The sequence below is a fragment of the Rhinopithecus roxellana genome, chromosome 3 (assembly GCF_007565055.1).
Source record: "Rhinopithecus roxellana isolate Shanxi Qingling chromosome 3, ASM756505v1, whole genome shotgun sequence".
Classification (NCBI taxonomy): Eukaryota; Metazoa; Chordata; class Mammalia; order Primates; family Cercopithecidae; genus Rhinopithecus; species Rhinopithecus roxellana.
The window spans coordinates 125,520,678-125,534,493 of NC_044551.1; the positions used below are offsets into that span (position 1 = coordinate 125,520,678).

The window sequence follows — 13,816 nt, forward strand, 5'->3', positions numbered from 1 at the left end:
TTGATGACGTTAAAATTTCTTATAATAGGAAAGTAGAATTGAAACTTCTTTAGTTTTGAAAATATGATGGAAACTTAATAGCAATTCTATGATTACTAAGTGAAAAATACTGAGAATTCCCAGTTTAAGTTAATATTCTGGAGATCACATGGTAATTCTATAAATTCTTACAGTGGGTTCTAGCCGTGTCTTTCTGTGATTATGTGTACATGTTTACATCATTTTCAAGTCTTTTTTTTTTCTCATTGGTAATTTTTGGGCCCATTGTCAAGATTAAATTAGATATAGTATGTGAAAATCTTTAGCCCACTCATTAGAGTTGCTCAATAAATGTTATTCTTTTTCAAAAATGATTATTTAAAAAATCATCAAGAATCATGTGGTTTTCAACAAAATGAGGCAATGTGGCCTAGTAGAAAGTGCTTGGTTTGGAGTCACGATACCTCACTTTTGTTCTTAATTAAGAATTCTTAATATATGTGACATTACCCAAGTCATTTAATCTCTCTAGGCCTCAATTTTCTAGTTATCTGAGTTTTAGCTCTTCACTGTTATCACAGAATACTGTGGTATTATGGGTAATACATTGGTTTCAGATTAAGATTTTAACTCTATCATGTTATCAAATGAGTTTTCTGTAAAGAAAATCTACTGATTTGACATGTGAGTAGTTTACTAGTTAGTTATGTACTGAAGTAAAAATAGGAGACATTAGCTGAGTTGAATGTTATAGTGTAAGCTTTCTCAACTTGGGACAATATCACTTTTTAGGGACATTTGAAATAGGTGTATTTGGGTTTTTGGTTGTCCAAAGATGGGAATGCTACTGTCAGTTAGTGGATGGAAGCAGATAAATGAAATGTACTGTAATGTGTGGGGCACTGCTGCATAATGAATCATCACACCCCAAGTGTCATTGGTCTTACCCGTTGAGCAATGCTGTACTGGAGTATAAAGGTGTAAAGATGTAGAGGACACAATCTATTTCCTCTAGGCATTTTCCATCTAATGATGAAGTCAGATAGGTAGATCAGTAATGCAAGGTGGGTTATGATAAGGGCTAAACTGAACTATGTGGACAATTTTTTGATCACAAGAAACCTATGAAGGTTTGTAGGGAGGTGAGGATTTGTTTTTAGGCCTTAGAGGATAGATGGTGTTGGGATGGGAGAAGCCAGTGGAAATAGCTTGAGCAGAGACTTGGCATTTGAAAAAATGGGGATAGAAAAGTGGGGACAGATGTGAGCTTCATTGTGCAGGTAGAATGGACAGAAAAGGCAGTGAAGATGACTGAAGTTCTTCGTTATACCTGTAATAACATCAGAAATATGGAAACAGTTTTTGGAGTGTGGGGAGAAAATTTTGAGTTCTTTTCTTGAGATATTAAATTTGAGGTGGAGATGGGACAAGAGGCATGTTATACTGGGGCACAAATGACAGGTCAAGCCTGCGGACAGATTGGGAATCATCAGATGGTTGTTGAAGTCATGAGATAAGCTGAGGTTTTCAAGGAGATTGTGAGGGGCAAAGTTAAAGCCCTTTGGAAGCTTTGTCATATAAGTGGAGAAAAGAAGGAGATAAACTATTGAAGGAACTAGAGGAAGAATAATAACAAAGTTAGGCTGGGACAGGGGACTGCAGTGTCATCAAAGCCAAGTATGAAGAGAGTTAAAAACACGAGAGAGAGAGAGAGAGACAGAGAGAGACAGAGAAAGAGATGAGAGGGAACACCCAAGGGTATGTGCAGTGTCGGGGGTGGGGGTGCACAGCAGTATTAGACACTACAGAAGATTGAGGAGCAATCATTACATTTTCAATTTCAAATTTAGGGCAATATTTTTAAAAGCCAAGCTTATAAGTTTGCTTTCATTTCTAGTCCTGTTAAATGATTGCCTCTGTTGGCATAAACATGTGTTTTGATCAAGAGAGAAGTTGTACTTCATGTAATTTCAAAATAAAATATACATTCTTCTGTGTTCTTAATGTTCCTTGCAGGCTATGGTCTCTGTGCAGCCAAAGCTCAATACCCCATTGCTGATTTGGTAAAGATGCTCACTGAGCAAGGCAAAAAAATCAGGTAAGAGTTTGCAGTGGAGAGGCTTGCAGTGTGTGTAAAGATGTGTGTGTGGAGAAAAGGAAATAGAGTGAACCCTTGAACAATGTAGGGGTTAGGGCACTGACCCGCCCATACAATTAAAGATCCATATATAACTTTTGAATCTTCAAAAACGTGCCTACTAATGGCCTACTGATGATCAGAATGCTTACTGATAGCATAAACAAAATGTGTATCCATTAACAAATTTTATGTTATATGTATTAAATAGTAGAGAAAGGAAAATGTTAGTAAGAAAGTCATAAGGAAGAGAAAATATATTTGCTATTCCTTAAGTGGAAGTGGATCATCATAAAGGTTTTAATCCTTGTCTTTATGTTGAGTGAGATGAGAAGAAGGAGGAAGAGGAGGAGTTCGTCTTCCTCTCATGAGTGACAGCGGCAGAAGAAAATCTGTGGATAAGTGGACCCTCGCAGCTCAAACCCATGTTGTTCAAGGGTCAGCTGTAAATGGCTTCTGAAAAAGATGACTGTTTCTTAAAGTGGTGTTTTACATATGTAATCCTAGGTAAAGAAGTTAAGTTGTTAACGAACAAGCCATATTCTGGTCTTAGTCTTACTATTTAGATTTTGCTGTCCCTGGATTAGCATCAACTCAAATATTATTGACTCATTTTAGAAAAGGAAAATTTATTATTCCAAATTCTTGAATATTTATTAATGGGGAAATCAAAAGTCTTGTTTCTCTGTGGTTTGATTTGAGGAAAGAGGTCAAGCGAAGCATTTTAAGTACATCAAGTTGTATCTTTTTGGTTTCTGGTCACACTGAATAAAGACAAAAGGTCTTAAAAGAGAGGCCTTGAAGAGCAAGATCAAGTAATAAACCTGTGTGCTGGTTACTGTTTTGCTGAGTTAGCTCTCATATACTCAGGGTGGAAAAGACTGCTGAAAGTGTTCTTTTCATAAAGCTATTCATGTTTTGAAATATGAATCAGAGCAGCAGCTGTTCCTGCCACTTGCCATTTGGGCATTGGTCTGCTCTTGGGAGGATATTAAGCAGAATGGCAAAGTTGAGGGACTCCGTTTTACTAGCTTATTCTCCATGATGTTGGATAAAGTGTTTGAGGAACGTACAAATAGGGCCATTGGGTGATGAATGTGGTGACCCTCAAGGTACTTTGCATCTGTCCTGCTCACCTTTGGGTCCCTGTTCTGGAACTCTCATATTACTTAGGAGTCAGAGAAGATATCCTATGAGTTATCCCTGGTAGGGCAACTGCTGCCTGTTTTGTGGGGAGGCTGGTTCACTAGCAGTTGCATTGATGTGACACTGTAAGTCAGAGAGACAGGGTAACTCATTAAATAGAATTAGTTTGTTTACCAGGATGGTAATGTTTGTGGACAAAACTGTTAATTTCTGTTCATAAAAGTTTTAGACATCAACCTTATGCTTTTGTCTGAAGACAAAAGCATCATCTGATGAGAAAATAAGCCAAACAGTGTTCCTAGAGCCAGCCAGAGTACTTGTGCTGGACTGGATGCAGAATCCTAATCTCTGGCTGGAATGTCCCAGCTACTAGTAGTGGTGAAAGAAACTTAGATGATGAAATCAGGGGACTACCTTAATTGTATTAGTGTCAGCAGTTATGTCAGCTGCACTTCTATTTCTTCCTTCCTTTCTTTCCTATGCTTCCTTTCTTCTCTCACTCCTTCCTCCAATCTATAGTTTGTGTTTGTCAAATATATAGAATCAAAATACTATTTTGTGGTGGGACCAGCATTTCTGTGATATGATTTTCATGTTTATTGAGAATCTTAGATGAATTGAAGATAGATGATGAGAAAAGTCATTGACTTTATTTTTAAATTTTTACATAAGAAGTCTACTTTTTAGTTACTTATTCCAGTTTTTACAGAGGATATTAAGCTGTGCTTTTTAAAGCCATCATTTTGCTACTGAGAACATTTGTAGGCCTGCAAGTGAAAAGGATGTGTTAAACAACGTTTTATGATTTTTCTAAAAAGAAACTGCTTTCTCTATTCAGTCCACATGTGAAAAAATCTAATGTATTCGTAATGCCCTCTTTCACCATATAAATGTTTAGGAGATGAGTGGCAATCATAATAGAGAAAGAAAAATGCCTTTCATGTCTTAGTTATCCTTAGGGAAGGGAAGGATTAATTTGACATACCTCTCTTGTAACCCGTTGATCAGCCTAGGTTAACCAGACATCTTGGAAAATCAGTCCAGTGTTAAATAAGTGGATGTGGAGTGAAGAGCATCATGACTGTAGTGCAGCTTGAAGGAAGACAGGACCTTAAGGGAAATGTCAAAGGAAATAAGAGAGATGGGAAAAATGATCTGAAAGGAAAAAGGATAAGACAAATGAATTTTTTGTTTCTGATCTGATTAAAATTAGAATTTTATCTATGAGGACATGATATAAACTACTGTTGTAGGATGATTTCTGTGACACTGCTTGGGAAAAGTAATTATTTGATGAAAGGTTTATGAAAAATATTTAATTATACATATATGAATACTTTTTCAGTTCTACATTTTTTATTGAAGTAATTGTGTGAATAAGACCAAAGACTTTTCATGAGAGAGCTTTTCATTGCTTCACATAATTGTTAACATAGTTCAAATACTTTTATAAATTTATTAATAATTTATTATGTAGGATCAGAATAAGATTATTAATTCAGTCTAGTTTTTCTATTTGTAAGTTATTTATAGTCATCTTTCTTTCATATTAAAGGTGAAATATATTAATATAGTTTTTTTACTATAGTATGTTGAATTTTCAACATAAACTTTGTAACAAATTATGTAAATCTTCCATTTGAATTAAATGGAAAAGGACTATTCTTGCTAAAATAATGACAGTAGATCATCATATTTTTCTGTGTGAATTTTTTTTATTGAAAGAGATTTGTAGAAACTTTGTGATTTTCTTTGTATGTGTTATCTTTTCACAGAAGAAATGCAAATTTTCTTTACGAAGTTAGGAATATATATATACATAGATGCTAGCTTTTTTCCTTTTTTTTTTAAGGGGCAAATGTCTGTTTGAACAAGAGATGGCTGTAGCAGTTACCTCGTAGTTTGATGAAATAAATCTGTATTTACAGTTTGCAGTAATTTAGTCCTTTCATCACTCTGTGGAGCTCCCACGGTGTTCATTGAGTACAGCTGCTGGGCCTCTGGAGTTAGTAGGTCTTTGTGCCTCAGGACCCCAGCATGCCTAGCATCCAGATGTGGTGACATATTCACACACATCCCCTGTGGAAATGTGCCAGTGTGGACATATGATTGTCATCAATTAGTTACGCCCAAGTGGTGCCAAGAAAAATCGCATCTGTCATACAGTCTGTCTGGCTTCAAGGCCCATGATTGATTTAGAGACACTCCTGTTTTCCTTTACTTTGGCCATAGTCATAACATGCTCATGAACTAAGATTATATAATAAAGCACATGACATTTCATGACAAGAACTCATTTTAGAATGTCATGAAAGTTCACTGGCTTAGACTTTCTTTAGTGGCCAAGATATCATTTGCTTCCCAGTAGCCCAGAATGCCTATATAGCTTACCTAACTTCTACTTGATGTCTAAAAGGATTTTATGACAACAATCTTATGACATAAGAGCCACAGATATTTTTTATTTTTCCTTCCCAATTTTTGGATTGATTATATGATAGGCTTTTCATTGTAAGGCAGAGATAGTGTTCCCATTGAGTAATTAGAAAGGGGTAGAGTATGCCTGTAATCCCAGCACTTTGGGAGGCTGAGGCAGGGGGATCAGGAGGTCAGGAGATTGAGATCATCCTGGCTAACATGGTGAAACACCGTCTCTACTAAAAGTACAAAAAATTAGCCGGGTGTGGTGGTGGGCACCTGTAGTCCCAGCTACTCGGGAGGCTGAGGCAGGAGAATGGCGTGAACCAGGGGGCAGAGCTTGCAGTGAGCCGAGATCATGCCACTGCACTCCAGCCTGGGTGACAGAGCGAGACTCCATCTCAAAAAAAAAAAAAAGGGGGGGGGGGTAGAATTTTTTTCTTTTTTATAATTAATTAATTCTTGATTTTCTTTCTATAAATCATTATTGCTTGAATTATCACAGAAGTCATATGAATTTATTAAATACCTTTCAACTTATTATTTTGTTTTTGAGATGGAGTTTCACTGTTGTCACCCAGGCTGGAGGGCAGTGGCATGATTTCAGCTCACTGCAAACTCTGCCGCCTGGGTTCAAAGCGATTCTCTTGCCTCAGCCTGCCAAGTAGCTGGGGCTGTAGGCACACACCACACCTGGCTGATTTTTGTATTTTTGGTAGAGATGGGGTTTTGCCATGTTGGCCAGGCTGGTCTCGAACTCCTGACCTCAAGTGATCCACCTGCCTCGGCCTCCCAAAGTGCTGGGATTACAGGCGTGAGCCACCGCACCTGGCTTCAACTTCTTTGAGTGACTAACTGATGTTATGTATTGCTTTCATGTTAATGTTCTACCACATCCTTCTATTAATAACTTACTGAGAAATTTGTTGCTAGGTACTGAGCATATAAGGATGAATAAATCTAATTCTCAGAAGTTTATAGTTATGAAGAAATCACTATTAACAGATCAATCAATGAATGAATTCCATTTAATGTGATAGCATGCTAAGACAAGTAGAGTAGCAGTAAGAATACAAGGAGTAGTTAGCTGTCCAGGAGATATTTTAAACTTTTTACAAGCTGAAATATCTTGCATATTTTTAAAAATAAATATTTTCATTTATTTTTTATATACTGTCTAAACACATCTAGCTGCCTGTGGTATTTGCAGTCTAATAATGTTTTACAGTCCTGTGTAATATGGCTATAGGTTTAAATACATGTTATTTTTACTTAGAAATTGATTCTTTGAAGATACTTGAAAATATAAAATATTTTGTCCATCTAACTAACTGGATTTTGTTGTTGTTGTTGTTGAAATTTCACTCTGTCACCCAGCTTGGAGTGCAGTGGCGTGATCTTGGCTCACTGCAAGCTCTGCCTCCTAGATTGAAGTGATTCTCCCACCTCAGCCTCCCAAGTAGCTGGGATTATAGGCATGCACCATCACGCCCGACTAATTTTTGTATTTTTAGTGGAAACGGGGTTTCATCATGTTGACCAGGCTGATCTCAAACTCCTGACCTCAGGTGATCCACCCACCTTGGCTTCCCAGAGTGCTGGGATTACAGGCATGAGCCACCACATTAGGCCAGGATTTTCCTGAGTTTCATGGATAAATGTGATTCAGATAAACAAAGTTCAGTCTTCTTAGATTTGTTATGTTTTTGGGTGGAGGAAGAGTCAAGGCTTGCAAATTGGTAAAGCAATAAAGTTACATACTTCTGACGAGAATAGAAACTAGGCCAGTTGAAATTATCTCGTATAGTATTTGAATAACGAGATAGACATTATTTAGCAGTTTCATGTCAGCTTTGTAATACTTTTATAAAATACAGATACCACTATTCATATCCATAACCATTCATTGAACAAATAATTATAATATATAGCATTCTTTCCCAGGCTACTGTTGTAGGTCCAGGGGATACCTCAGTGAAGACAACAGCTGAAAATTCCTGGTCTTATGGAATTTACATTAATTAACTAATTAATTGATTAATAGACTTCAAGATAATCTGAATTGGAGATTATAACCCCATTTGTCTCCAATTTCAATGCTACTTGAAAAACCAGAGAACAGCTGTAGCATAGGTTATTGTATCAGAATTTCAAAGTTATAGCTGCCACTATTTGGCCTTGAATTAGCCAGCACTTTTGATTTTCTCAAAGAATGTGGTGTGTTTCTTTGCACTTTGCACTGGGGCTGCCTTCTCGAAAAACATGGTGGCAGGATAGTGGGTATGGGTTATTTGTATAACTGGTCAAATGAATGAAACTTTTGATGGAAGAGAGGAAAACTAAAGAAAGTATGTGCATTCACTCACATCTATGTTCAACCTATTGTGTGGAGTTGCTAGTAATCTCCCAGATCAAAGGTGTCTGTTATGCTCCTAGAAAGTGGCCACCTTCACCCCAGATTGGCTTTATCTTGTCTACAGCATATTGGTATGGTGGAAAGAACAGAATACTGGGTTAAAGCCTGTGCTTTAGGTGCTTTGTAAAGCCTCTTTCGGTCATACCACTCTAGGACGCATTCCTTATAAACTGTTGTCACAGGCATTCCTGTGGTCTGAGGAAAAAACTCTTAACTATTGATGAACTCATTGTCACTGACCATCAGGGTGATTTTTGGCTTCTGGTTCTAGTATTAGTTACAGGAAATTCTTTGAGCTTAGTTTTTACAATGAAGTTCGTGTGAACAATTAAATAAGGATCTTGCTTATAATAATTTCATTTTATTGAGCTCATTAGCCATTACATTCCAAGAGCCATTCAATAGCATCATAAAAATTATTCAGACAGAAAGGTGAAATTATGTATAATTTTAACTAAATCTCTCATATTATAATATGCCAGAATGTAATATTCGAGAGTTAGTTGCAAATTGAATTCTTTCTTTCTGATATCATTCTTCATAATCTTGTTGACTATTTAAAAATCAAAACAGTGTCAGTAGTCATACAGTTTCTATTCTGGGCCTGGTAGTTGGATTTGGTTAAGCGATGGGAAAACTAGATTTGGGCACAATCTATAATTACTCTCCTCAGAATGGAAAAGGTAGTTTTGGGACATGGTTTTATAGAGGACTGCATTGGTGTTTGCACGAGACCATCTGAGCTGATCCTTCTTACTCACCTCTTTGGGTGGCCTCAGTGTCACAGGTCACATGTACGATGGAAAATGTGACTGTAACCTGTCAAACATTTCCTCATTCACATTCATAAGACAAGGTCTATTATTCTGCATTAGAAAAATTGTTCCCCTGAGATGTTTTCGTAAGCTCTTTCATATATATATATTTTTTTCCGAAGAAGGGAAGGCCGTGATGAACAGCAGGCTTCAGAAACAGAGTAGCAGTTCAGCCCTTATTTGCCTTAAAAAAAAGAAAAGTACAAAGTGTTCTTTAATTCTGGCTTTTGGAAAGTTCTAGGAAATTAAATGAACACTTTTTTTTTCACTAGGAATTGTATGAGTGAATTCATCAGAACTGCTGCTTCTAAGAAGGACTCTGATAGTTTTAGAAATCTAGGTGTTTATTCCTTTGCCTGGAAAGCCTCACCAGAGATGTTGACTCTACAACGTATCTCATTCATTAGTTTTTGTGGACAGCAAGTGCCTCATCAGGATTTGTTTTTTTTTTTCACTTCTTACCATATTTCCCTTCAGATGGATAGACTAGCCCCACCCAGTTGGTCCAGGCCTTTTCGCCACCAAAGATTATTTATCTAACCGGAACAATTACCCTGCTGACACCATGATTTGGAAATTTTTATTCAGAACTGACTCACTAAAATGATTCCTTAATAAAAAAAACCCTTTTCCTTGTGCTTTTAATAAGCGTGATTTAAAACTGCCACCAGAAGTTCTGATCAGCATGTGATAAACCAAAGAAACCTGCCTTTTCAGTGAGCCTATCATATTTTTCACAAGTGAAATGCATAATTAAATGTAAAAAAATATTGAATATAGTAACAAATCATTTGATTACCTCCAGTGACCCTCCTCAGAATGTAACACTGCCACATACAAACAGAATTCCACAGGTCCTTGAGGTATAGCCCATACTAGGGACTCTTTATTGTATCCACAGTGGAATTTCCAACCTGTTTTTGGGACAGAACACTGTGCAAACATTTTTGGTATAATTTCTAAATGAAGAATTCCTACCTTAAGAAGCAGTTGGAAGACTGGAAGATCTTTAAGTTCTATTTAAACCATTAAGGTTTTATGGATGTTTAAATATTTGTAGTTTTAAAACAGGAGAAGTTAGTAGACATTTAACAAATGAGCCTTCTTTTTATTTTCTGTTTATGTATTTTGTTTACTTTGTCAACCTCCTAGAAGGTTATCATAACATATTTAGGAAAATTGTGGGATGATAGTATTGGGAAGGCAGAATTCCAAAATGCTATCAGTGTACCTTGTCCTATATCCAGCTTGATTTTAAAATGTAAAACAGAGTAAAATAAGGGAAAGTAACTCTGAACATCTGGAGTACGGACATAAATTTTGCATCGTGACTCACAAAACATGTAAGCAAATAGTTGAAGGTTGTAAAGAGCTTTTTTCAAAAAAATCTGTTAATCCTTGTCACTATGTATAATAGCAAGAAGCTGCAAAATGGAAAAAGTACTCTAAATAGTTTAGAAAGGGGCCCAATTGTACTTATAGTTTCTTTGTATAACTGTTGAATTGGGATGCTTGATTTAATTAAACATTCTTAATAGTTTATTGCTAAACTAGGTCTGGATATTTCCATAATACAAGAAGCAAAACATTGTTTGAACAGTTTTGGTAGGATGCATGCGGTGAATGTTTTATATTCTTTAATGGCCTCACATACCCAAGAAAACTTCTGTTAAGTACCCTGGTCAGGACATATTGTCTCCATGGTCTGTGATCATGGAAATTTCTGTTGTTGTGTCCCCTTTAAAGCATGTGGTATCTGAAATCTAATGTGAAGTTGCGAAAACCTCTAAAGAATGAAGTTTATGTCATCATGTATTATAAAAGAGGTTTTTTAAAAATAGTACTTTTTGAATTTCTTCTTTTTCATATTTTACCAAGTATACTCAGTATTCATGAATAGTTCTTGTATATACTCGTATTTGTTTTTATTCTTCCTTGGTTAATTTAAACGGTTCTGAAGATCAGGTTGTTTCATTTGAGTAGATTATTCTACTTTTTTTGAACTTTGCCTGGGTCTATTCTTAATTGATGACTGAAGCCTAAGCTTTTTTATCATCTAATGTTCCATGAAAGGCTTTATTTTTTTCATATTTGAGAGAGGAAAATAGCAAATAGTGTTGAATTTTTTGTTTTTGTTTTTTTTGCTTCGAGATAGTGAAGAGATTATCCTAACTTGATCACATTTGTGTCTATCAACAAAAGAAACAATACATTTTTGCCTAATCATATCAGTTAAATGGTTAAAAATGATCTTTTGAAATTTGACTCTATCAAAGTATTTGAATGTTAGTTTTGACCAAGTTCCCAGGGAGCCCAACATTGATAATTATTGGCCTCAATCTAGATTGACTGTATAGTTTTTTAAATACTTTTGATGTAGCTGCAAATACAAATAATTTCTGGCTTTTATTGGACTCTATTGATTTTTACTTGCATTACAAGATAAAAATTAGAAAAGCAACCCAGTAAGTGTTGACTTTAAATCAACATTTGTTTTAATGTGAAAATGTGTGCTTCTTTATATTAAGTGATTATTAAAAATATGCATTTATTTGAAAAACACAGACGAACATTTATATTATACAAAAATGTATGTGAACAGGATAATTGCTGTGTACATTTATTGAACACTTATGTCTGCCAGGTGTTGGTCTAAAGCACCTTGTATGAAAAGCTTTTTACACAAACTACATCACTTAAATCCCTCAATAGTCCTCTGAGGAGATTTTATTATCAATCCCATGGTACATGTGAGGGAATGGAGGTGCACAGAAGTAAATTGTTCAAATGCTTTGAACCTGGCAGTGGCAAGCTAGAACTCTGAACTGCTACCTTATACTGCTTTTCTAAATCCTTTCTCTAAAAAGAGACATAGAAAGTATATAAATCAGTATACTTTATTGGGCACATTGTGTTGTTTAAAACTCCTTCTCTCCTTCTCTCTCTTTAATTGAGTCCCTGCAATAGAGTGGCAGGAACTGATAAATAAGACATGGTTTGTTCCTATTCTCAAGGAACTCTTAGTTAGGAGAGCACAGTCATGTCAACCAGTTATGTTATTGTATACTAAGAAGTAGATGCATAAAGGAAGAATTCTGAAAGCCCGCAAGATCTTTCTATGACCTTATTTTAGTTATTTTCCTCTGTAGGATCTTATCATGGTGACAGATAGCTGATTCTTTTTTAAGCATTTGCATAATAAAAGTTAATTTTCATAGTTGAAAGAGAAGAACTAAAAGGTTGCTAGGCTTTGCATGTTGAAATTCTGGATATTCTTCATGTGATGACGGAACATTGATGAGCTTTGGCCATCAGTTCCGGGAAATTGCTCATCATGGCCAACCAGTGTCTGATATAATTAATTTTAATACATACTTTGGGGATTAGCCAGTTACATGTGCCAGAATTTTTTATAAACTCACATTGACTCATCAGCATGCATATATATCTCTATGCATTTGACTGTATTCTGTTATTTTTCTTAAAACATTGGCATTCTCTTGTAATAATCTTGCATATTTTTTTTTCTGACTTTAGAGTCATAAAGTTTAGTGTAATAAATTACTGTGCAAGTAGATATAAAATGATCGGTCCTTTGGGATATTAGGCATAACATGATGGTTATGTTGGTAATTATTTACCCTTTACAACTAGCTCAAAATTATTTACCCTTTACAACTAGCTCAACAAAAACATTGTCTTTATGCAGTCTGCAGCTAATCAAGGCATCACAAAAAGAACTAATATTTTTAGAGGTCCTTAATTTCTAATTTGGTCCAAGATACCTCAGTTAAAGCCTCAAGATGGTAGCCAGATGGATTAATTAAAGGTGACAAAAGCCATATTAAAAACAAATAAAATTAAACAAAATAAGCTGGAATCAAGGAGGGATATAAAATTGAAATCCAACAGTAATCACAAAGTATATATTGGGTTATGTAGCTAAAATAGAAGTCCTAGTTCACTGAATTTCAGGACTGGAGAGCTTTGTGGTAGGCAGAATAGTGGTCTCCTAAAGTGTCCACATCTGAATCCCCAAAACCTACAACTATGTTACCTTACATAGCAAAAGGGACTTTGTAGATTTGATGAAGGTGAGGATTTTGAGATGGGGAGAATTTCTTGGATTATTGGGTGGGCTCAGTGTAATCAGTAGGGTCATTATAAGAGGGAGGCAGGAGGATCAGAGTTAGAGAAGGAGATGTGACAGTGGAAGCAGAAGTTGGGGTGATGTAGCCCCCCACCAAGGAAAGAGGGAAGACTGCAGAAGTTGGAAAAGGCGTGGAATGGAGTTTGCCCTAGAATCTTCAGAAGGAATTCAAAATTAAAAAAAAAATTTCAATAGGTTTTTGGGGAATAGGTGTTTGGTTGCATGGAAAAGTTTTTTAGTGGTGATTTCTGAGATTTTGGTGCACCCATCACCCAAGGAGTGTACACTGTACCCAATGTGTACTCTTTTATCCCTTGCCACCCCCATCCTTTCCACTGAGTCCCTAAAGTTCAATTATCGTTCTTATGCGTTTGTGCCCTGATAGCTTAACTCCCACTTAGAGTGAGAAAATATAATTTTCCATTTGATTTTCCATTCCTGAGTTACTTCACTTAGAATACTAGTCTCCAGTTCCATTCAGGTTGCTGTGAATGCATTTGTTTCATTCCTTTTTATGGCTGAGATACCACATTTTATTTATCTACTTAGTGATTGATGGGCATTTGGGCTGGTTCCATATTTTTTTTTTCATTTTTTTATTATACTTTAAGTTCTAGGGTACATGTGCATAACGTGCAGGTTTGTTACATATGTATATTTGTGCCATGTTGGTGTGCTGCACCCATCAACTCGTCAGCACCCATCAATTCATCATTTATATCATGTATAACTCCCCAATGCAATCCCTCCCCCCT

At 36.0% G+C, this 13,816-nt stretch overlaps 1 protein-coding gene across 5 annotated transcripts in view; it reads left to right on the forward strand.

Moving 5' to 3' along the window:
* NNT (nicotinamide nucleotide transhydrogenase) overlaps positions 1-13,816 on the forward strand; it is a 111,530-nt gene that overhangs the window by 79,942 nt on the left and 17,772 nt on the right. For all 5 annotated transcript variants that reach the window (XM_030927252.1, XM_030927253.1, XM_030927254.1 and 2 more), the window contains one exon: positions 1,996-2,077. In XM_030927252.1, coding sequence (XP_030783112.1) covers positions 1,996-2,077 — 82 coding nt within the window. The remainder of the gene's footprint in view (positions 1-1,995; positions 2,078-13,816) is intronic.